General features: G+C 38.8%; 2 protein-coding genes across 10 annotated transcripts in view; one reads left to right on the top strand and one right to left on the bottom strand.

Moving 5' to 3' along the window:
* Positions 1–14,776, bottom strand: part of PI4K2B (phosphatidylinositol 4-kinase type 2 beta) — a 105,183-nt gene extending 90,407 nt beyond the window's left edge. For both annotated transcript variants that reach the window (XM_055245914.2, XM_063619769.1), the window contains exon 1: positions 14,649–14,776. The gene's annotated coding sequence lies outside the window, so the exon portion shown is untranslated. The remainder of the gene's footprint in view (positions 1–14,648) is intronic.
* Positions 14,777–14,915: 139 nt separating this feature from the next.
* SEPSECS (Sep (O-phosphoserine) tRNA:Sec (selenocysteine) tRNA synthase) overlaps positions 14,916–24,095 on the top strand; it is a 72,077-nt gene continuing 62,897 nt past the window's right edge. For 4 of the 8 annotated variants that reach the window (XM_055245899.2, XM_055245903.2, XM_055245900.2 and 1 more), the window contains exons 1-6: positions 14,953–15,141; positions 16,286–16,440; positions 18,405–18,523; positions 19,172–19,330; positions 20,220–20,373; positions 23,302–23,404. In XM_055245899.2, coding sequence (XP_055101874.1) covers positions 15,028–15,141; positions 16,286–16,440; positions 18,405–18,523; positions 19,172–19,330; positions 20,220–20,373; positions 23,302–23,404 — 804 coding nt within the window. In that variant the 5' untranslated portion in view covers positions 14,953–15,027. Of the gene's footprint in view, positions 15,142–15,176; positions 15,564–15,635; positions 15,891–16,285; positions 16,441–18,404; positions 18,524–19,171; positions 19,331–20,219; positions 20,374–23,301; positions 23,405–24,095 lie in introns of those variants that run through there. The other 4 variants (XM_055245897.2, XM_055245898.2, XM_055245904.2 and 1 more) reach the window with 4 other exon arrangements.

Here is a 24,095-nt window from a genome sequence, read left to right as displayed (position 1 = left end):
CTGTGTATTAATTTGCTAGGGCTGCCATAACAAGACTGGATGGCTTAAACAACAGAAATTCATTTCTTCATAGTTCTAGAGACTAGTCTGAAATCAAGGTATCAGCAGGTTTGACTTCTTCTGAGGCCTCTCTCCTTGGCTTGTAGATGGACATCTTCTCTTTCTGTCTTTGTGGTCTTCCCTTTGTGTGTGTCTGTGTCCTAATCTCTTCTTATAAAGACACCAGTTATACTGGATTAGGAACTCACGCTTGGGACCTCATTTTACCGTAATTACCTCTTTAAAGGCCCTATCTCTATATATAGTCACACTCTAAGGCACTGATGGTTAGGAGTTCAACCTATAAATTTTGGGGTGACACCAACATTCAGACCATATCATACACCTTTCCATGCTTTGAAAGCATGGTTTTTTTTTTTTTCATTTGTGCAAGATGTGTCCCAGCATAGAGAATTCTAAATTGGCAGTTATTTATTTCAGCACTTTTATTATTTCATTGCCTTCTGGCTTCCATTGTTTCGTCTGTGTTCCATGTTTTTTATTCTCTTATACTCTCTTCTATATTTTCATCTTGGTTTTTAAGTGCCATGCTTTATTCTGGATAGTTTCTTCTAGCTATCTTTCGATTCAGATTTGAGGGTACAGTAGAGTATTTGTTGACTGTAAGTAGCCTAAGTGACTGGAGGACATCCACGGGGGAATGGGAGGAAAAGCTCAGGTGAAAATTCAGGGCTTACAGAGAAAATCTAGATTCTTCAGATTGGCAAGGGAAGCCTTTTGACATAAGGCTCTAGTTTTACTTTGTAGCTTTCCCTCCTATGATTTAAGACCAACCAGCTAGACTCATATCTTTGTGAAATACATCTTTATTTCTGATTCTAAACTGAAATCATTTCCTCCTTTGAAGTGTTGATTTCCCCTTGTCTCTACTGAGCTAATCCCCGAAGTTTTGGCTTATGTGCCCCTTATTTAATGAAGCCACTTTTGATCATTTTAGGCCAGTGGCACAGGGACTTCTGCAAGCTACTTAATATATGTTAGCTTGTAGTGTTAGTTATCTTGTAATGTTTATGCTTTTTCAAATAAATAATAATACTTGAAGGAAAGGTATGTCTTGTACTTTTCAGCACCTAACACCTTAGCCTCAGTACGTAAACCAGGGTTTGGCACATATGATGTTAATACATTTATATTGATTGATATTTTTCCTTTGTCACTCTCAATCTACTAGAGAGAGATCCTCTAGCTATATACACAATCAATGCATTTTGGCTTTTGGTTACTTTTTTTTCTTTTGAGATGGAGTCTCACTCTGTTGCCCAGGCTGGAGTGTGGTAGCAAGATTTTGGCTCACTGTAACCTCTGCCTCCCAGGCTCAAGTGATCCTCCTGCCCCAGCCTCCTAAGTAGCTGGGATCACAGACACGTGCCATCATGCCCAGCTAATTTTTGTATTTTTGGCAGAGATGGGCTTTCACCATGTTGCCTAGGCTGGTCTTGAACTCCTGAACTCAAGCGATCTGCCTACCTAGGCCTCCCAAAGTGCTGGAATTACTTTGTGAGCCACTGTGGCCAGCCTTGGTTACTTTTAATTTTATGGAAGGTGCAGAAATACATGAAGACCATATAAATGAGAGCAGCTAGAGGCTGTTTATTCAGAACTTGCTATAGCAAGGGGGTCAGTCATTGTCATTTATATTTGGCAGAAACTCAAAGACAATGAGGACAAGGGGAGTGGAGAAACTTTATCACAGAAAAAATGAAAGGATTAGGTATGTACCATATGGAGGCTGTTGGCACCGAGAAGCTGGAGGCAGGTTAACTAGAAATGGGGCATCCTATGCAATTGGTTTGGGGAGCACATTTGGCTTTCTTTGGTTGGTCCTGAATTGGAAGTGGAGGTGAAATAAAGGGAAGCTGATGGTTACAGGCCAAGTTCTAACTGTTTGGGGATGATCACTGCAGAGTATGGTTTGGCTTCCTGAGCTGGTTGCTGCAGAGGGTATGGGTCAGAGTTCTGTTGTCATATCGCCTGGCTATTGCTCACCTGTATATTCAGTCCCTCAGTCTCCGTTTTGGCCACTCTCTTACTTGCAAGAGTTTGACCAGTTGAAGGAAGGCTAGTGATCCAGATCTCCAGATCTTGGGGATTGTTTAGTTGCCTCCACAATCAATCTTATTGTGAGATCTTTTGGACTTTTTTGTGTTTTACCATTATGGTGATAATCTGGTAAGAGGGTGCCTGTACAGAAGAATTTAAGACTCTGTATAGAATGCAAAGGACCAGGATTATGACAATTATGATGAAAACAAGAACAGGTAATAGTTCTTTTAAGATGCTTCAGAACCAGGAACCTCATTCCCCAACTCAGGCAAAGAGAACAAAATCATAGGCTATGATGGTCAGCTTAAGAAAGCCAAGTAGCTTTTTCTTTAAGGTGACATACAGCCTTTTCTATGTTGCCTTTTTCGTTGATCCAAGTACAGCAAGACAATGGCAAATATTCCACTGTGACTGGCCAACAAGGAATCTAGAGCAGTATGATTGTCGATCACTACTCACGCTAAGGAATTGCAACTGATCTGTATTCCATTTAGTGCAGGGGCAGCATCATTGATAATTCTTCAGCTAGTGATACTTTTCTTACAGTTTTTCTCTATTAGGGTGATTCTCATCATTGTGACCAGCATGAACAATGAGCCATTAACTCCCCAGGGGAAAGTGCCTGAATAATCACAAGGGGCTTTGTCTTGGAGTTCATGTGAGTCAGGATTTCCAGTCTTGGTGACTTATAGAATTAAAGTCTCTATGTACAGACAATACCACTTGGAATGCCACTCCTATAGTGTATGAGGTGTTAGTTGGAGGCAAACAGGACCAGGTATCCCGGCCATCAAGGAAGTAGTATCTCGTAGGGGTGCATGGAGATACAAGAGAAAAGGAGTTGCTCATGATACAAGGTTGGACCAAGGCCTTGTGCTAGCTGAGATACATACTTGGATCTCAATTGGCCTCTTCCAGTATGTGGCCAATCACCATATTAAGGTTACTGAATTCAAATTTAGAAATACCTAGGGCCTGAACAATAGATTATAAAAATTGGTTCTTGTTCAGGGAGGAGACACTAGCACAGTTGCAGGTTGATTTCCTGAAGACCATTTAATTACAATTGTCCATGTAATTACAATTGGAAACATCATTTTTTTTTTTTTTTTTTTGGAGACAGAGTCTCGCTCTGTTGCCCAGGCTAGAGTGCGGTGGCGCAATCTCGGCTCACTGCAAGCTCCGCCTCCCGGGTTCACACTATTCTCCTGCCTCAGCCTCCCGAGTAGCTGGGACTACAGGCACTAGCCACCACGCCCAGCTAATTTTTTGTATTTTTAGCAGAGACAGGGTTTTACCGTGTTAGCCAGGATGGTCTTGATCTCCTGACCTTGTGATCTGCTTGCCTCGGCCTCCCAAAGTGCTGGGATTACAGGCGTGAGCCAATGTGCCCGGCCTGCAAACATCTTTTTTTTTTTTTTTTTATCAATTTTTTTTTTTTTTTATTATACTTTAGGGTTTTAGGGTACATGTGCACAATGTGCAGGTTTGTTACATATGTATCCATGTGCCATGTTGATTTCCTGCACCCATTAACTCGTCATTTAGCATTAGGTGTATCTCCTAATGCTGTCCCTCCCCCCTCCCCCCACCCCACAACAGTCCCCGGAGCGTGATGTTCCCCTTCCTGTGTCCATGAGTTCTCATTGTTCAATTCCCACCTATGAGTGAGAACATGCGGTGTTTGGTTTTTTGTCCTTGCGATAGTTTACTGAGAATGATGTTTTCCAGTTTCATCCATGTCCCTACAAAGGACACGAACTCATCATTTTTTATGGCTGCATAGTATTCCATGGTGTATATGTGCCACATTTTCTTAATCCAGTCTATCGTTCTTGGACATTTGGGTTGGTTCCAACTCTTTGCTATTGTGAATAGTGCCGCAATAAACATACGTGTGCATGTGTCTTTATAGCAGCATGATTTATAGTCCTTTGGGTATATACCCAGTAATGGGATGGCTGGGTCAAATGGTATTTCTAGTTCTAGATCCCTGAGGAATCGCCACACTGACTTCCACAATGGTTGAACTAGTTTACAGTCCCACCAACAGTGTAAAAGTGTTCCTATTTCTCCACATCCTCTCCAGCACCTGTTGTTTCCTGATTTTTTAATGATGGCCATTCTAACTGGTGTGAGATGGTATCTCACTGTGGTTTTGATTTGCATTTCTCTGATGGCCAGTGATGAGGAGCATTTCTTCATGTGTTTTTTGGCTGCATAAATGTCTTCTTTTGAGAAGTGTCTGTTCATGTCCTCTGCCCACTTTTTGATGGGGTTGTTTTTTTCTTGTAAATTTGTGCAAACATCATTTTTTAAATAATTCCCTATGTCTTGTTTAATGAGATTAGCGTTAGAGTTCTGAGATTTTTATCATGGAGGTGTGGTAATGGAAGCCATATCCAACAGTGAGTAAAATTGAGGGAAGTGGCTACTGCGTGGAATAACCAAAGAATGGCATTATGATAAGTATGTTTTGAGCTTACAATTATACTAAGGAGAGAATAAAAGGAAAAGTGGGGGTAGTCGCAGTGGTTCATGCCTGTAATTCCAGCACTTTGGGGGGCTGAGGCAGGCAGATCAGTTGAGCCGAGGAATTTGAGACCAGCCTGGCCAACATGGTGAAACCCCATCTCCATAAAAACATGCAAAAATCAGCCAGGGGTGATGGCACACACCTGTAGTCCCAGCTACTCGGGGGGCTGAGGCAAGAGGATCATTTGAGCCCGGGAGGTCAAGGCGGCAATGAGCCGAGATAGTGCTACTGTGGTCCAGTCTGGGTGACAGAGCAAAACCCTGTCTCAAAAAAAAAAAAAAGGAAAAGGGGCCATAAGGGGAGGACAAAGCCAGGGTTCTGTATAAAATGGGAAGAATGATTATAAGTAAGCAGGTAAAAAACAAAACAGGAATTACAGATCTTGGTCCAATGTCTTGGCAGGAAGCTGTCCACTACTTTAAGTCATCAACTTCTTCTGAAGGTCTTGGGTTCCGAGGGTCAGCTACCAACTTTAGAAGACTGTCTACTTCTAGAGGATCTCTAAGCATCCTCAGGTTGAAGCATCTTTTTAGATTAGCATTTCAATTGTATAGCATTCTGAATTGCTTCTTTAGTTGTGAAATGTGTACCCAGGGATTGATTTCCTGGAGTTTCATTGTTGTGTTTGCTATTAACACTGCTAGATAAGGCTACTTTCGATGAGGTTCAAGAACAGTTTTTTTCTGTTATCACTTCCAAATACATAAAATTTCCTGTTGAAGATCACGAAGAGGCTGTTTAGGAAGACGTTGTGGGGATACTGGCATAATGATCTTGGTGATAGAACTGGGTATGGTCCATGAGTTCCTTGAAATATTTTGTCATTTTTGTGTGCAGTAGGACAGAGTCTATTATCTAAAGTGAAATATCTCAATGCATGGGTCTTGTAGTTCCCAGTTCTTATGGGAATATATTCCCAAGGGAATAATGAACCCTGTAACCATAAAAGCTAGTGAAAGTGGGAGTAGCTTTGGTCAAGGGAGCTCAAAGATTTCTGAAAGTTTTGCTAATTTAAATTTAAGGATGCTATTGGTTTTTTAAATCTGTCTAGAAGATTGTGGGTGGTAAGGATAGTGTAGCTGTGAGTAAGGGGTAGTTATTTTATAAAAGTGTTATTTTATAATAGTTCCCATAAAGTGTTTGCTTTAGTCATTTGATATAAAAGTTGTTATGCCCCAGGTTGGAAACATAAAACCACGCAGCTTTTGAAAGACTGTAATGACTGTAGCTTTTTGGCAGAAAAATGCTGCAGTCTACTCTGAAAACAGACATACAATAAAAACATTTTAAAAATCTATCTGAAGGTGTGCAAAAGGGTGTTGAGGCTTTGGTTCTTGGCCATGTCCCACCTTTACAGATTTTTCAGGATTATGTGTCAACAGGTTGACACATGACCCCAAAATAACCTCAGCTGTCTTTTTCAAGTTTCCCAACTAATGTCCATATAAGGGAGTAGGCAATTTGTCTGTCCCATGATGAGCAGTTTTCTGGAGAAATTTAGCTAACTTCCATTTGAAGTCATCTGATGTCACCAAACCACTGTCTTGGGAATTCCAGTGATGATGCAAACAGATGTTTTTCATTCTTCCTTTTCAAAGGTTTGGCCTAAACATTGATATTTTATTTTTGAGATGGAGTTTCACTCTTTCACCCAGGCTGGAGTGAAGTGGTGCGATCTCAGCTCACTGCAACCTCCGCCTCCCAGGTTTAAGTGATTCTCCTGCCTCAGCCTTCTGAGTAGCTGGGATTAAAGGTGCCTGCCACTACACCTGGCTAATTTTTGTATTTTTAGTAGAGACAGGGTTTTACCATGTTGGCCAGGCTGGTTTCGAACTCCTGACCTCAGGTGATCCACCTGTCTCAGCCTCCCAAAGTGCTAGGATTATAGGCATGAGCCACCGCGCCCGCCAACATTGATATTTTATAATTGTCTCTTTGGATACCTCCAGAGATTTATCCTCTGAGGGGTCAGATAGGATCATACACTGGTTAAGTCTGCTTGTTTGTCACAATGATCTGCTAGAGCATTTCCTTTACCTTTCATATTTTCTCTTTTTGCACGAGCCTTTACATTATAGTGACCACCACTCGAAGAAACAAGAGTGCATCAAAAAGCTCATTAACTTGTTGTCTATTGTTTTGGGAGTTTCGGCAGAGATGAGAAACTCCCCCTTTTTTTTTTTCCTCAAAGCATCTCAAAGTCATGTACTCTTCCAAAAGCATATTTGCTTTCTGTACATTTGTTTATTCTCTGGTCTTCAATTAATTGAAAAGGTGTAATACATGCATTATGTTCTGGCATTTGTGCTGAGTTTTACCCTGGTAGAGAACACTATATTCTAAAGAGAAATTAGTGATACCCTAACCTGCTTGATAACCTGCAGTTTCAGTTTTTGTTTTTGAGATGGGATCTTGCCCTGTCACTCAGGCTGGAGTGCAGTGGCATAATCACGGCTCACTGCAGCCTTGACCTCCTAGATTCAAGAGATCCTCCTGCCCCAGCTTTGTGAGTAGTTGAAACTATAGACATGCACCACCTTACATGGCGAATTTTTTTTCTTTTTGTAGAGACAAGATTTCGCTATGTTGCTCAGGCTGGTCTTGAACTTCTGGGTTCAAGCAATCCTCCCACCTCAGCCAGTTTCAGTTTTGAGGTATGACCCATTAACAAATAGTATTAGGTCAGGTTCTCAGTGGGAGTCTCTGAAAAATATGAATACATAAAGTTTCCTAGCTAAGGTGAGACTATTGTGAGGCTCCCTTTCTGGTTAGGGGCAGAAGAGTGGCAGGATTCAGGGTGCTGCAGTAGTGAATGGTAATGTGAGAGGAAGAGAGTAGCAATATCCTAAGAAGTTAATCAGCTGGCTGAAAAGTGTTGTGTGTTTTCAGTCAGTGGTAATGTCAGTACTATATGAGGGACCATGAGATCAAGTGGGGAATCTAGAACTATTTCAGCCTAAGTATGGATAAGTAATTTTTGTTTTTTTCTTAATTGCAGCTTTCGACATAGATAAGACAGGAAAGCCTTTGCAACCAGATCAAAGGTAAGGCTATATATAGTAAGTCATGAGTTTTGATGGTTCCCATCAAGTTGAATTAAAACCCCAAGGGCTTATCCATATAGTTTATACATAAATAGACCAAAGGGATTTTTGTAGTTATAGATGACCAGTGAAAGAAGCTGTTGAAGAACTTTCTTCGGATTGCAGAAAGCCTATTCCAAGTTTGGGTTCCCAGAAGAAAAAGTCTCTTCCTGAGATCTGAGTCAATTCATAAAAGAATATCACAATCTCAGAAAATTTGTATGCAATATCTAGTTAAACCTAGAAGTTCTATCAACTGTCATTTAGTGAGAGGTCTAAAATAAGTTTGGATAATCTTTTGCCTAATGAGAGAATGTTCTTCCCTCCTTAGACATACCATATCCTAACTAATGGATTGTACTTTGGAAAAGTTGAAATGTTTCTGTTGAAACTTTGTTCCTTTTCTGTTAAGGCTGAGAGCAAGTAAATGGAACACTTTTACAAGTTTTCTTGTTCTCTGAATAAAATAGATCATCTACATATGATATCAGAACTGAATCACAAGAGAAATTCAGATCTTTTAAGAACCGTTTGAGGAACTGGGAAAAACAGGAGGGGGCTTCAACAAAACCCATGATTGTCCAGGTATATTGTTATCTTCTCCAGGTGAAAGCTAAAAGGTATTGACTGTCCTAGAAATGGTCTAGAGGCACATCCAAAATAAATAAATAAATAAATAAATAAATAAATAAATAAAAAGGCAGAGCAAAAGCACACTACAGTGAAGCAAGTGGCTTCAGGTAGAATTGATGCCAAGATGGTATCTGAGTTAGGTACTACTGGGAAGCAAGGAACAAAAATCTGTTGATTATCCTGAGGTCTTGCAAAGTTGATATGCTCACACATTTGGTTTCTTTACTGGCAAGACTAGAGTGTTACAAACGCTAGTGCAGGGTATGAAAAGACTATTAGATATAAGGCCTTCAAAGGTAGCTTTAAAATCTTCCTTTGCTCTGTCTTCAAGGGATATTGGGGATGATTAGGTAACAGTTTGGTACAACCTATCTTCTCTTCAGTTTCTACTCCAGTTATTTTTTTCTATGTCTGTGGACTTTTAAGGCCACAAAATGTCAGGTACAGTGTGAAGACCTTCATGTGGGGGTATCCATCAGACATAATGGAGGAGACAAAGGTATATCCACAGTAGGCACAACTTGATTATGAATAGATGAGTCTTCTGGAACTTTAAGAAACAATTCCTCTCTTGCACATTTAATATTACGATTCCATTTGCAAAGAGGAGGCTATTAAATTTGCAGGGGTAGTTTCACAGACCAGGAAGGGATGTTTTCACTCAACGGGTTACAATTAAGGGCTGGGAGATTGAAAAAACCTGTGGGTTATTTGAGAGACCTACCACTTGTGTGTATGCTTACTCTGAGGAGGAGGCTCAGCAAAGGTGGTGAAGTCTAATGCAGAAAGAGCAGCAGATGTACCTACCAGGAATTGATGAGATTGACCATCTGTCTTCATTCATTTATGCTGCTATAACAGAATACTGGGTAATTTATAAAGAACACAAATGTATTTCTCATGGTTCTGGAGGCTGGAACGTCCAAGATCAAGGCGCTGGTATCTGGTGTCTGTTGGGGGCCTTCTTGCTATGGAACTCACATGGCAGAAGGTGGAAGGGCAAGTGGGGGCAAATGTTGTGTCCTCACATGGCAGAAGAGCAGAAAGAATGAACTTAACTCCTGCAAGTTATTTTTATAGTTGCATTAATTCATCCCTGAGGTAGAACCCTCATGACCTAAATATCTCCCATTAGTCCCCATCCCCCAACACATTTGCCTTGGGGATTAAGTTTCTAACATATAGATTCTGGGGACCACATTCAGACAATACCATCATCTATATAGTTAATTCACTTGAGAGATAAGGGCAAGGCAGGATATTGGGAGCATTTTTCTTCTTCTGAGAGCACTCTCATTGATTGGAATTGAGGGATTTTTTTTTTTTTGTCTTGGTTTTTCTTTTATAAGATAGGACAATCTTTTTTCCTGGTTTACAATATCTGTAAGTGTCCTTGTCAAAATGGCTGGTGGGAAGAGGGCCACCTAGCTGTTTGATCTGTAAGACCATAGTTTATTTTGGGCCTTGTGTCATTTTTATTCTAAAGCCCTTTCAAAATGTTCTGACAGGTGTTTAGTTCAGGTAAAGAGCTATTTTCCATTCTAATTTCTACTTTTGAATTAGCCTTCTAGTTTCGGTTTTAACTCCATTGACAAAATAAGATGAAAGGGCTGCTGTTACACTGGCACCGTTGTTAACTCCTGAATATTGTCAGGAGGTATATTATAGTCTATCCTGAAAATCTCCTGTAGTTTCATCTTGTCTGTGTTTGCATTATTGAATTATGGTACAACAGATATTTATAGAAAACATTTGGGATGTTGCTTTCAGGAGGCTGTGTTCTACTTTTCAGGGCTTTTTTTTTTCAGACTCTTAAGTTTATTGGGGAAAAAGCGATCCTTGTAGATCCCTTCTCATGTCAGTCCAATCAGCTTTTCTTTAAATCCAAGATTTAACACCTGAGGATCTGGCCAATATATGTATACATTGATATATTTAGGTTAGGTAACCCTGAATCATATGCATTCAAATGAATCCTAAATTCTTCTATAAATAGTTGCTGGTCTTATTTGGAAGTAGAAAAATGCTTGATTATTGCTCTTAATTCATCTTGGTGCAAAAGTTTAAATTCTGCAGTTGCCTGCATACCTGGCTTTTGAGGGGAGAGGGATCTTTAGAAGCAATTGACATTTTAGAGTTTTAGGAGAGTTGCTGGGAAAATGCAGGAGTCCTGGACAAGAGGAAGAGAAGGGGGGAGTTGATGGAAGTGAAGAAAGAGAGATATCAGAAGGCTAAGGGATAAGAGGGACATCTGGATATAGGGAGCTAACCCAAAGGGGAAGATTTACTAGGAAATGAGTCTAGTTTGTTGTTGCTTAAGATGTCAAATTGCTTGTTAGCTTTAGCCAAAGCATCTTTTAGTGGAATAATTCTTGAATCAGAATTTCCTTTGGAGGCCTCTGTGTACCACTCAAAAACTTGCCCATCAGACCCAAGAAATCTTAATTCCCTTTCTTTTCTTGCCCATCAAATAAAAAATTTTGTCAAGTGTTTCCCAGAGTGGCCACTGAAGGCCCAACTCCTCATTGCTGAAGTTATGCCACTTAGAGAGATAGGCACAAGCATTAGGATTGTAATGAGAGTATGTATAAGAAGAAGTTTTTCCTGGTGGAGAGGATTTAGACTTAGAGCACCCCATGAACGCTGGCTACTGTGTTGAAAGTTATGCTCGTGCTTATGCTGTCTCAGCCCCCAGCCTGATTTTTGCCCCTTTTGAACACAGACCGAACAATCTGTGCCCCCTGGCAGACAGAATATCAGAATGACCTCTTTCTTTGGATCAAAAGCAAGCCCTCAGAACAAAAAATCAAGATGAAGGGAGAACTTCATCTAGTTTTATTGGTGACCCACAACAAAATTTGTCCAAATGGATGTAGTCTGGTGAGAACTGCAAACTCATCGGTCTGTGAAACTGGCTTAAACAACAGGGTTGTAGGGCCCATGGCCATGTTCTACCCTATGATTCTCTTTCTTATGGAAAACAACACTTTTAGATAGCACAACACAAAATAGAAGTACAAAGGACAGCACAAAGGATGAAAAGGAATTGCCTGATTCCACTAAGGATGCAAATAGGAACCAGTAACAAAATCTGAGTACCAAACTTCAAATGAATGGCTTAGGAACTCAAGGCAAACAGGGAGGAGTTCCAAGACAGCACTGACTTACCATGTTGGCATGGACTTGACAAGCCATAAGCAACAAGGCACAAGGAGCCCCTGTGGGCACCACAAGTGGCCAAAGGCTGAGGTCCACCGCCATGGACAGCACAGATCATGTCTCAGTGAAGTCTCCGGGAAAACTGGAAATTCAGAACTTGCTAGAGAAGGGAGTCAGTCACCATCATTTGCATTTGTCAAGACTCTCAAAGGCAGGCAGGGGAGTGGGAAAGCTTTATAGTGAAAGATTCAGGTACAGGGAAGAATTCAGGTGTGCCAATTGGAGGTGTTGGCAAGGAGAAGCTAGAGGATGGCTAATTAGAAACAAGGCATCTTACATAATTTGTTTAAGGAGGATATTTAGCTTTCTCTGGTTGGTCTTAAGTTAGAAGCGAGTAATAAAAGAGGGAAGCTGGCAGTCATTGCCCAAGTCTTAACCATTCTTGGCTGATTGCTGCAGAGGTGGTGGTTTGGAAGGCTAGTTGCTAGAGAGGTTGTGGGTGGGAGTTCTGTTATCACATATGATCTGGCCATTGTCCATTTGTATAGTCAGTCTATCTAGGGGAAGATGTCATTGAGCAATTACCTCTCATTTAATCATCATAACTGCCTCTTCCATATCTCCATTTTACAGATAAGGAAAGCAAAGCTCAGGAAGTTTGAGTAATGTATTTAAGGTTATACAACTAGTGACACTAGCAGAATTTAAACCTTTGTGTTCTGGACCTATTTTAAATGATGCTTCATCTTGTAAAGACCATGAGGTTATTCTGACGTTGCCCTATGAAAAATAGTAATTACATAATATTATTAAAAATAGTAATTACATACTATTTTAAAATAGTAGTTACAAACTACTACTTTAAAATAATAATTACATACTATTTTTAATAGATAGCATCATTTAAAATAGGTCCAGAACACACAGGTTTGAATTCTGCTAGTGTCACTCGTTGTATAACCTTAAATACATTACTCAAACTTCTTGAGCTTTGCTTTCCTCATCTGTAAAATGGGGATATGGATAAATACTTGTTGGGTGAGTGAATGGATGAAAGTAATTTTAGAATACTTCTCTTGAAATTGCTTCCAAAGCTGGTATCTTTTGAATACCTTTAATGAGTGCATATCTTGACAATGACTAATTTTTGGAAACAGGCAAACATTTTTCTGAAGTAAGATGGTGAAGAAGGTGAGAGAACAAGCTAGCTTAAAAACCTGGCATGTCCATTCAGTAATGACATTAATTTTGGGATTTTTGCACATTTTGCATGTGATTGACAAAGCAGCTTTGAAGGCTTTTCCAAAGAAGTTGCAAAAATAGTTGCATTTTGAGAATAAGAACTCAACTTTCCAAAAGTTTGAAAAATAGTCATTTAGAAAGTAAGCTAAGTTCTTGTTGTTTTGTGGTTTACCTTTCTGTTTAAAGTAGTTAAATGCTCTATGTCATTCAACAAATATTTATCAAACAGCTATTATGTATTTAGTGCTGTGCTTTGAACACAGATATCAATATAGCCCTTGTCAACCAGGAGCTCACAGTCTAGTTGAGACAGAAAATTAACAATTGAAATGTAATTCAACAAATACCATAAATAGACTGATATATATTAATAGCTGGATGCCATGGGAACATGCAGTAGAAACAGTGATGAGCTGGTACATGTTGAACAACTGACTTCTAGGGGAGTGGGTTGGAGGGTAAGGGCCTGATTTGTGGTGTTTACTGATTTCCATGGTGTAAATGCTCTCACCATGGCCAACGTGACATCATCAAAAGGGGAGTTGGAAGATGTGCAGTAGTATAACATTATATTGAATTTCCACCATATAGATAAAATGCATGTAAATAACCTGAAGAGCATAGATAATAGTAAAATGTAAAATAATTAGGAAGTGATGAATTTTGCGTATTTTTACTTTTGCTTTTAATATAATTTTTGAGTGGCTGTATTTAAAAACTAGCTCACAAAATCACTGAACATTTAACAATCGGCTCTTGCTAGTGGGTGTGAATCAGTGCAAGCGGGCATACCACCAGGTGAAAGCAATGTCAGGAATTACTGTAGGCTCACATAAGATGAAGATTGTAAGGAAACTGAAGGCAGGGATCTCCAGCAGTGAACCTCTAAGTTGTTGAATTGTTACAGGACTGCCAGGTTCCTATGCCCGCTGTGCAGGAACAGACCAATATTCCGACAGCAGGCTTGCAGCAGACAAAGAGTTTTAATAATCACAAGTTACAAGCCAGGAAACAGGAAGAGTTCTCAAGCTTCAATCCATTTCATCAAGGGGTTCTAGGCAAAGGTTTTTAAGGGGATTTGTGGAGGGTGAGGGGCTGGAAAATTTGGGGTTATGGATTCGTTAGGGTAAGGGAGATGAAATCATTAGGATGTGACAATTGCATTCCTCCATGAATCAGCTTTTTATTGGGCCTTCCAGACAAGCTGGCATCCTTAGTTTTGTTGGTATGCGGGATCTAAAGAAGCAATGCAACTAGAAAGCTTATCTTCTCATAATGTCTTAGATTTTATCTATAGAGCAGAAAAAGAATGAAGAGTCTTGTGACAAAGGCCACATTCTCCTGGGGTAGTAAGTAGCAACCAGCTACAAGAAAGGCGGCCATACGGCAAGCTGGCTTAATAACAGCAGCTGTAAGCCTAGTTGGATTTTTTCCGCCCCCTTAATCAATTTTACAAAATGTTCTTGGGGATAGTTTCAGAATGGTCAAACTAATTCATTAATTCAATATCAACTTTTTTTTTAGGCCCTACTTTATTCTGGGCACTATTTTAGGTGCCCGGGGGAGGGGGGCACCGCAGCAAAAACCGAGGCCCTGCCGTTAGGTTAGAGAGTTTACATTCATGGATGTGTGTGTGTATAAACAAACGTCTGGCATGTCACGTGGTGAGTGGTAAGTGCTATGGCTAAACAGTAGTGTAAAGAGGAAAAGGAGTGGGGCACTGCTATTTCCTATGGGGTTGCGAGGCAGTAATAAGTGTGGAAATGTATCAAAGTAAAGATCGAAGGTTCTGGCATCTGACAAACAGTTTGAATAAGGCAGAAGTACAGACCCTGCACAGATCTCAACCATCCAACAGGACTGAAACACAGAACTTGGAAAAACCCACGTACCTGGTTCTTATTCTGCTCGCCCGGTCTGCACAAGTGCAAAATCCTTTCCTGAAGTTCGTATCAGGAACACCTGGGTTTAACTAGACCAATCAGCTGCAGCGGGGCTGGGCTAATTTCAGTCCCTCCTTTGCCTGAAGTCAGCGAAAAGCGCGGACTCCCTCGCGCATGCTCAAATACGCCAACTTCCTCCTGGAGCGCCATCTGAGAAGGTCTGCGCATGTACACGAACGAGAAGTGTTTTTTTTTTTTTTTTTTTTTTTTTTTTTTGTCCCAAGGCGCTGCCGTACCGTCCAGGCGGCGAGTTGCATTCTGGTTCCGTCTTGTGTCTGGCGTGTGGAGCTAGTGCTCCCGCTTATTCGCCACTGTTGCCACCGCTGTCATGAACCGCGAGAGCTTCGCGGCGGGCGAGCGGCTGGTGTCGCCGGCTTACGTGCGGCAGGGCTATGAGGCCCGCCGCTCGCATGAGCACCTCATACGGCTGCTTCTGGAGAAGGTACCGAGCTGTCGGTCCCCTCCCCAGCTGCCGCGCGACCCCGGGGCTCTGGCCCCGCCGGGCGTCCCCGCTGGTGCTGCCTCACCGGCAGCTCTTTGCTGCTTGAGACTAGTCCCAAGTCTGTCTCAGCTTGGCTTGCCCTAGCTGACCGACTGCGGTCTGTGCCTTCTCAGCCTTGCCAAAGCCAGTGAAAGCCAAAGGGTGTTCTTAGGAGGGGGTGTTGAAGTCGGGGTTCTGAGTCCCGCTGTTTCTAACTTCAGAATGCGGAAGTGAGGGAAAGTCCCAATGTACTTTTTTATTCGCGGAAAGGGCAAAGTTCGCACCTCCATCTTTCACTACCCTCAACGACTCAGAGCACATAATGGTGTTTGTAGACCACCGTCTGCTAACTCGAACCACGCGCTTAACGCGGAACTTCACAGGTCTCCCTCCTGCCAGCGTTACTGTATTTTAATTTCATTAAAAGTTTTGGTGTGTTTGTTTTTTTGAGACAGAGTCTCGCCCTTTCGCCCAGGCTGGAGTGCAGTGTCGCGATCTCCGCACACTGCAACCTCCGCTTCCCGGGTTCATGCCATTATCCTGCCTCAGCCTCCCGAGTAGGTGGGACTACAGGCACCCGCCACCACACCCGGCTAATGTTTTTATTTTTAGTAGAGACGGGGTTTCACCATGTTGGCCAGGATGGTCTCAAACTCCTGACTTCAAGTGATCGGCCATTCTTGGCCTTCCAAAGTGCTCCGATTACAGGCGTGAGCTACCGCGCCTGGCCAATATTTCTTTGAAGTTTGACAACTACCGCCCTTCTCCACGTCCCACCGCCCCAGTCGCCCTGGTTTGAAGCATCTTCACTGGGGATGTGGTGTATTGGTTTTCAGTTAGTTTCACTTACGGAAATTTAAATATCTGAGTAAACCTCATTGTATGCATTTATCATCACTTCTCGAAATCTGTAAATAATTGTAATCAAATGTACAAACGTTTTGCCTCCTTGCGGTCTCTATATAGTGGTGAATTTATGCCTGAATTTTAGAAAACAAGGAGCGTGGCAAAATACACATTAAAAAGAAAAAATGTATTCCTGTAGTGTTCCAGAGAACGATAGCTTTATTAAATATAATCATAAGTTTGTTTTTTTTTTTTTAAGGGCAAGTGTCCAGAGAATGGCTGGGATGAAAGTACACTTGAACTCTTTTTACATGAACTTGCAATCATGGACAGCAACAATTTCTTAGGCAATTGTGGTGTGGGAGAAAGGGAAGGGAGAGTGGCATCTGCATTGGTTGCTCGTCGTCATTACAGGTATCTTTTTTTAAGTAGTAAGGGAGATATATCGTTTATTTATTTTTGGTTCAAAATAATGGCAGCAGTATTCATCTTATTAGATTATCAAATGTCTGTTTGTAAACCACTTCTTCCCTGCTCTAATGGATATGTAAACCAAATGCAACAGGGAGATGGAAACAATTTTATCTCAGCAGGTGATTTTCAAAGACAATAGAGTACAAATATGTGGAGTTACCCTGTCAGGTTCTGGGTGACTAACACAGGCTATACATTTTCTTAGGAACGGTTACCCTAATAAACATATCTGGTTGTAAGAGGTCAAAATCCATTAAGGTTGTTTATAGTTTTCCATATTTCTTTTCTAACATTGGTAGTGTTTTTTTTTTTTTAGAATGATTTATAGTTATCAACTTTAAATTGTTTTAAACTGTGTTTAAACTGAATCCCATTTTATAAATACCTCTCTGTTGCAATAGTTACAGGGAAAGGTGTATTAGATTATTAAGTGACCTTTTTCTTTTGCATTATTGCAGAAAGGTTTTCATCAATTTTGATAACGATTTAATTGGTAGTTAATATGATCACTCCTTGCCCTGTCCGCTAAACTTTCTGTGAAGTGTAAGCTGTTTTAAATGAAACCCCTGTCTTCCATGCTTTTACATTATAATGAAAATTTCCTGGGCATACTAGAATTTGTATTTCAGTAAAAAACCACTGCAGTCAGAACTGATGATAATGCCTAACTTGGATGAAAATTTCAGTTAACAGTTTGCTGGTAACACGGTTGATAATATATGTAAGAAACATTTTGTACATGAGATTTCAGTGGTGAGGAAGTACAACACTAGTATTCTTCGATAATCCCCCATACCGAATTTCTGATACATTTGACTGTCAATTAGAAATTACTCAAATTACAAAAGAGTTTTTTATTTTAAGGAGTATTGAGAGGTATCTTTGAACAATGTATAATATCGTCTAATTTAAAATGAGATTTGCACACTGATTTTCTAGGAGCATATAGTTCTTTTAAAATTAAGGCAATATTTGAACCATCACTGGAACTTAGCCCAGTGTGTGATTAGGGGAAAAGTAAAGAAAAAAGATAATTTGGCTGGGCACGGTGGCTCACGTCTGTAATCCCAGCACTTTGGGAGGCCAAGGCGGGCGGATCACGAGATTAGGAGATCCACACCATCCTGGCTAACATGGTGAAACCCCGTCTCTACTAAAAATACAAAAAAATTAGCCCGGCGTGGTGGCGGGCGCCTGTAGTCCCACCTACTCGGGAGGCTGAGGTAGGAGAATGGCGGGAACCTGAGAGGTGGAGCTTTCAGTGAGCCGAGATCACGCCACTGCACTCCAGCCTGGGCGACAGAGGGAGACTCCATCTCAAAAAAAAAAAAAAAAAAAGATAATTTAATGTTTCATATATTCTAGTTTTCTATTGCTACAGAACAAACAACCCTAAAATTAAGTGGCTTAAAACATTTATTATTACCTCTCATAGCTTTTTGGATTAACTGGGCTCGGCGGGGTAAGTATTGCTTTGGGTCTGTCATGTAGTTGCAGTCAGATACTAGCTGAGAGTTTAGTCATCTGAAGGTATGCCTAGCATGAAAATTTCACACAGTCACTTCTGCTAGATTCTTCCTGGCCAAGCAAGTCGCTAAGTTCAGCCTAGATTCAAGTGGAGAGGAAGTAGACTCCATCTCTTGGTGTGGGAGTAGCACGTGGGCATAGGGAGAAAAAGAATTGATGGTGGCCGTCTTTGGAAACTAGCTATGACAGCATAATTGATGAAGTTGTTTCGATTTAAGTAGGAGAGTTCCACATCATTAATAGTTTGTGACATATATCTGTAACAGCCAAAAATTGCTCCTGGTGTTTTTTTGGTTATTATATTTGCATATTTGTACATTGTATTACTCGGAATGCTGAATGTATTTGTCCAGTTTTTGGCCCATTTTTTTGCTTAGGTTCATTCATGGCATTGGACGATCGGGTGATATTTCTGCTGTGCAACCAAAAGCTGCAGGCTCTAGCCTTTTGAACAAAATTACCAATTCTTTGGTCCTGGACATTATAAAGCTGGCTGGTATGTACCATCTTAATCATAATGCTTTTGGCTGACTGGACACACACACACACCATTGACTCATTTCATTTATTATTGCCCCTTTCCAAAAAGAGTATGAGTGGCTTTTGAAAAGACTTCTTTTTGTTTTTTTTTTCTGAGACGGAGTCTCGCTCTGTCGCCCAGGCTGGAATGCAGTGGCACGATCTTGGCTCACTGCAAGCTGCATCTCCTGGGTTCACGCCATTCTCCTGCCTCAGCCTCCTGAGCAGCTGGGACTACAGGCGCCCGCCGCCATGCCCGGTTAATTTTTTTTGTATTTTTAGTAGAGACAGGATCTCACCGTGTTAGCCAGGATGGTCTCGATCTCCTGACCTTGCGATCCGCCCGCCTTGGCCTCCCAAAGTGCTGGGATTACAGGCATGAGCCACCGTGCCCGGCCGAAAAGACTTTTTTTTTTAAAATAAAAAGTCTTTAGAATAAGATAGAAAATCAGAGCCATAAGCCCAGAAGTTGAATTTGGCATTGAGCTTCCCAAGAGTGAGTACAGAAACAGAAGCACTAGGGCTACGACTCTTACTATTTTATAGATGAAATATATTATTTCCTCAAGAAGGCTGCTGGGTGCTTAGCGGGATAACAGATTTCTGTTTTGCTTCTCATTTGTAGGTGTCCATACAGTAGCCAACTGCTTTGTAGTTCCTATGGCAACTGGTATGAGTCTAACTCTGTGTTTCTTAACATTACGACACAAAAGACCAAAGGCAAAGTATATTATATGGCCACGAATAGACCAGAAATCCTGCTTTAAATCCATGATCACTGCAGGTAAGAGAAGTGTCATATATAATGTTTTAAACATCATAATTAGGAAATTCAGATTTCTTATATAAAGATAGATAAATGAAAAATAAACTAACTCTTCTTCTCTATTGCTTTTTTAAAAGAAAAAATTGTGGTAAAATATATGTAACAAAATTTAATGTTTGTATTACTTTATGCAACTTTTAAGTTTATGGATACCTAAATATCTATGGTTCCATAATTACTATTTGTTGTGGGACCTTTGCTTATATACTAGTTAAGTGTACTGTTTTAATTGAAAATGTGAAAACAATTTTTATGCAAAATTTACAGTATACATTTTGTTTTCATAGGAGGCTTTTGTAGGCTATGAGATAGATCAGTGATCCTTAGGCTGCTGAAATTTATTATGTTTTTCTTTAGAGATAAAACGTTAAGTAGATGATTGTGATTTGTTTCACTGAGTGAATTGTATTATTATTTATGTCCATCTCTGAAATAAAGTGAACTTTAAAATAAAACAGAAATATCACCAGAGAATAAGTAGACTTACTTTTCTGTGGATTGAAATTGAACTGGATTAAAGTGATCCTTTTTGTCATCAGTGTCTATGTTATTACTTCTATAGATATCTATTTAACATTTGTTTTCCTTGCTTTCCAGAATTCATTCTTGTCATATCCAAGTGTTAAACAGACTTATGGTCCTAAAATTGTGTAGTAGTCTCTCACATTATTTTGACATGCCTTTGACTAATACCAGTACTGAGCCGTGTGTTTATTACCAGAGGAAGGTTAATTTACCGAAATAAATATTAAGAGTTCTTGTGTAGAATAGCATGCTTCCTAGAGTTTCAGGATCTTCCCTTATTTTAGTTCACACTATCATTTTGTTTTCTGGTTGGTTTGGTTAGGTTTTGAGCCTGTGGTGATAGAAAATGTTTTGGAAGGTGACGAGCTTCGTACAGACCTGAAAGCAGTGGAGGCTAAAGTCCAGGAACTTGGGCCTGATTACATTCTGTGTATTCATTCTACTACATCCTGTTTTGCTCCAAGGGTGCCTGATAGGTAAATGATTTGTGAATATTGTCCTTTAGCTGTTTATCAGTCTTTTAAATAAAATATGATATACTAATTCTCAAATATGCTTAAATAACACTTCATAATAAATAGGTGAATGGTCTTTTCTAAGAGAATAGATTGACCTTGTGGGGAAATAGCGTTAATGGCTTAGGAAACCAACCATTTGAAACATAACAAGGAAAAATAACTAGTACAGAGTGGGGAGCTCCCTTTATCACCTGAGTCGATGCAGACCGTCTCTGTTTTCTTGCTCTTTGTCCTGTTTCTGATCTCTTAGCATGTTTTTTCTTATTATTTAATAGAAGTTTCTTTTCTAAGCTAAATGTTGGGTTTAATTCTTTTCATTGCTATCAGTATTAATAAATTAAAAAAAATTAGGATTGTTTACTTTCACATTTCTGTAATTGGAAGATTAACTCAGATTATACCTTAGGTGTGCATAGTGGTTGTCATTGTCTGCGTTTTGAGAATAATACAAATATTTAAGAAATAAAAGCAAAAAGGAAAGAAAAAGTAAAGGTTTACTCTTCTAAAGGATAGCCACACATTTTTATTCTGAAAATGTAATAGGCTCAGGTCTAGTAATACAGATTTCTGTTTTTGACTACAATTTTTCTTGTTGTTTCATTTTAACATTTTGAATGGAAGTGGTAATAATTTGTAAGAACTATATTGACTTCGGGCTTTTCTTGTAGCATCAAGTTATACTTTGGTTTTAATGCATGGAATTACATTATTTGGCAGTAATGAATGCCATGTTGGCTTTTGTTGTCTTATAGGCAGATTGTAAGAGACAGTTTTTTAACTGTGCTCTTAAAAATTTACCTTGCTACATTCATGAGCCTGTCTACTCTAAGATTACTTTTCATATGCTTTGTGGTTTATTCATTACTTACCAGATTTCAAATTTGTATTGAAATATTAAATAAGCATTGTTCTTTATTGATGGTTTTGATAGCTATAAAATTTTTAATGTGATAGAAATCACATTTTGAAAAACAGCATATGGATATTTGTATTAGTTGGATTACTTATCCTTGTGGATACTTTGCTTTTGTTTCATTTTGACTAACGTCTGTTGAATGTTTATAGTATGCGTGGCACAGCGTTAAGTGTTTTACCTGTATTATCTCGTTTAGAAAAAATTTAATGAAGTTTTTTATCAGTCAGAAAAATTCTCATTTGTCACCGTTATATAATGAATATTTCTGAATAAGAGTGAAGTTTAGGAAAAGGGTGATGCACAGTAATGTTTGAATTTCTGACTTTATTAAATTTTAAAACCACATGTTTTTTTTTTACATCAGCTTCATTCCTTTATAGTCTTAATTTTTTGGGTACAGTATACATTTTGTTTTTATTAGTTAATCAGACAAAAACTATTGTGGAGGAAATTCAATTAAGGGAGATATTGCAAAAAAGAAGGGTATTATTTCTTTTAACTGATAAACACCTTAAATTGGCTTCTAAGTTAGAAAACAATTTGATACATATGAAAAATATTTTTTCTGCTTCTCCTTTCATTTAATACTTTTTTTTTTTTTAACACACCCTAACCATTAACAGATTAAGGTAATTCAGATTATTTAAAACTACTCACAAGTTTTTTTTTTTCTTTTAAAAATAGAGCTTAATGTTATGGAGCCTTATTTTCAAAGAAGTTCTTTATTAAGGAATATTTTCATTAGAACACGCACATATGAAAGTGCCTTTTATTTTACGAAGAAAATACTTTGGTGTATCCCAGAAGGTCTATTTTGTTAAAAACGTCATCTGATTAGTTTGAAGTAACAAAAAGGATTTCTATATCAATTTGTAGGGTTTGTGAAAATGAACGATAAAATGAGTTTTTAATTCATAAGACTTCAAGCAAGCAAGGTGATAACTTGTTTTTGGTCTGAGGCAAACTGGACAAAAAAAAACTTGTAACAGATGAACATAATGGTATTCCTACTTACAGTTAAAAATGTATTAATGACATCTACTAGAAATAGGGCATGTATTATGCGTACATCGGTAATTCAAACTATATATTTGAAGTATATCCTGTCAAAAAGGACTTTACTTGCATAAAAATGCTTTCAAATTCTTCATACTTTAGAAAGAAAACTTTTAATAATTTTACTAAAACATAGGATTTAGTTTTAATCTCATAGCATGAAGACATTTCTATTAAAGATGAGCTCAGTCTCAAGAAGTATTTGGCTTTGTGAAAGAACATCTATTTATTATGCTGTCACTGAAATTTATTACCTTACTTTGCATAAAGTTAGACTCTCAAATTAGATTAATATGAGAGGTGTAAAATGAAAAAGTAAGAGTAGATAAGGGTGGATTTAAAACCAGTAGCTATTTAGAAGATTCCTCAGTATCCAAGTTGTTGGAAAATGTTAGTTATTTTGGTAATGACACATTTTAATGTTCTGTATTTTTTAATACATTAAAGTCTATTTGAGAATGCATTTTTTATTTTATGAGATGTTTAATGTGAGATTTCTTAAGATTCCAGATATGCTAATTATTTTGCAGATACTAGCTTCACTATGGTAAGCAACCAAAAGTGGAAAAAAAGAGCATACCATCTTGTGAGGGGTCATTATAAATAATCTTCTGGCTTTCTGTTTAGGGAATTTTTAATTTTAAAATGATTTGCCATCTACATAAATTTTTCTTTTTTTCATATATTGATAACATTAATTTAAAAGCCTTTTTAGGTTTATTCGAAAGAGCTTGCTATGTATTTCCAAGCTGCTGAATTACATGTCAAAATACTGCAATAGAAATTTCAGTGTTTGTTGTTTTTTCCCCTTGGTGTACATAAGGATAACTATTAAATTTTTAAAAAAGTTTCTGCACTATCATTTATAAAGCACAGTGTGAGTATGTCTTTCTATTGAATATTTATGTTTATAGATTAGAAGAACTGGCTGTGATTTGTGCTAATTATGACATTCCACATATAGTCAATAATGCTTATGGAGTGCAGTCTTCAAAGTGTATGCATCTCATTCAGCAGGTAAGAGAGTTTAAAATGATATATATGTCAAGGAAAAATTCATTTTACCATATTATAGGATTATTACTTTTTCTTACAATCTGATATCATAAAAACAGTTATTTATGACTCTCTGTTTCAGGTTGTGTTAGGAACTTACATCTGATAATCTCTCAATAAAAGTCATTATTCTTTGGTACTATGGTGATAATTGGACTGATAGCTTTGGTAGGCTGAAATCAACATAGAACTACTTTAGTAGTTTAACTTTTAACTTTCTGAGACTGTTTCATTACCAGGATTTTCATTTTTCTAATATACTGGATTATACCATTTAAAAAATATATGATTTGGTCTATAAGGAATTATTGTACCTTATTATCTTAGACTAGAAGTGACTTCATTTATAAACATGCTAGTATATAGCTGTTTTTGTATTTTTTTTTAAGCATCAGCTAGATCCTTGTCATTTGTTTTAGGTTCTAATTTTGAAAATATGTCTTTGTTTCCCATGTCACTTATAATAAGAACTATGGCCTACAAGGCTTTGTGTATTCAGGCCTTTGCTGATTTGCTGATTTCATTTTCCACTGCTTTCCTTTTGCCTGCTGTGCTCCAACCATCCTTGCTGCCTTACTTTTTTTTCCATTTTGTCATGTGCCTGCACTTCCAGGCCTTTGCTCTTGCTCATCCCACTCACTGGATTGCTCTT

This window comes from Symphalangus syndactylus, chromosome 16 (genome assembly GCF_028878055.3).
Source record: "Symphalangus syndactylus isolate Jambi chromosome 16, NHGRI_mSymSyn1-v2.1_pri, whole genome shotgun sequence".
In the NCBI taxonomy this organism is placed as follows: domain Eukaryota; kingdom Metazoa; phylum Chordata; class Mammalia; order Primates; family Hylobatidae; genus Symphalangus; species Symphalangus syndactylus.
The sequence above is the reverse complement of the archived record's forward strand: the minus strand, read 5'-3'. Positions and strand labels throughout refer to the sequence as shown.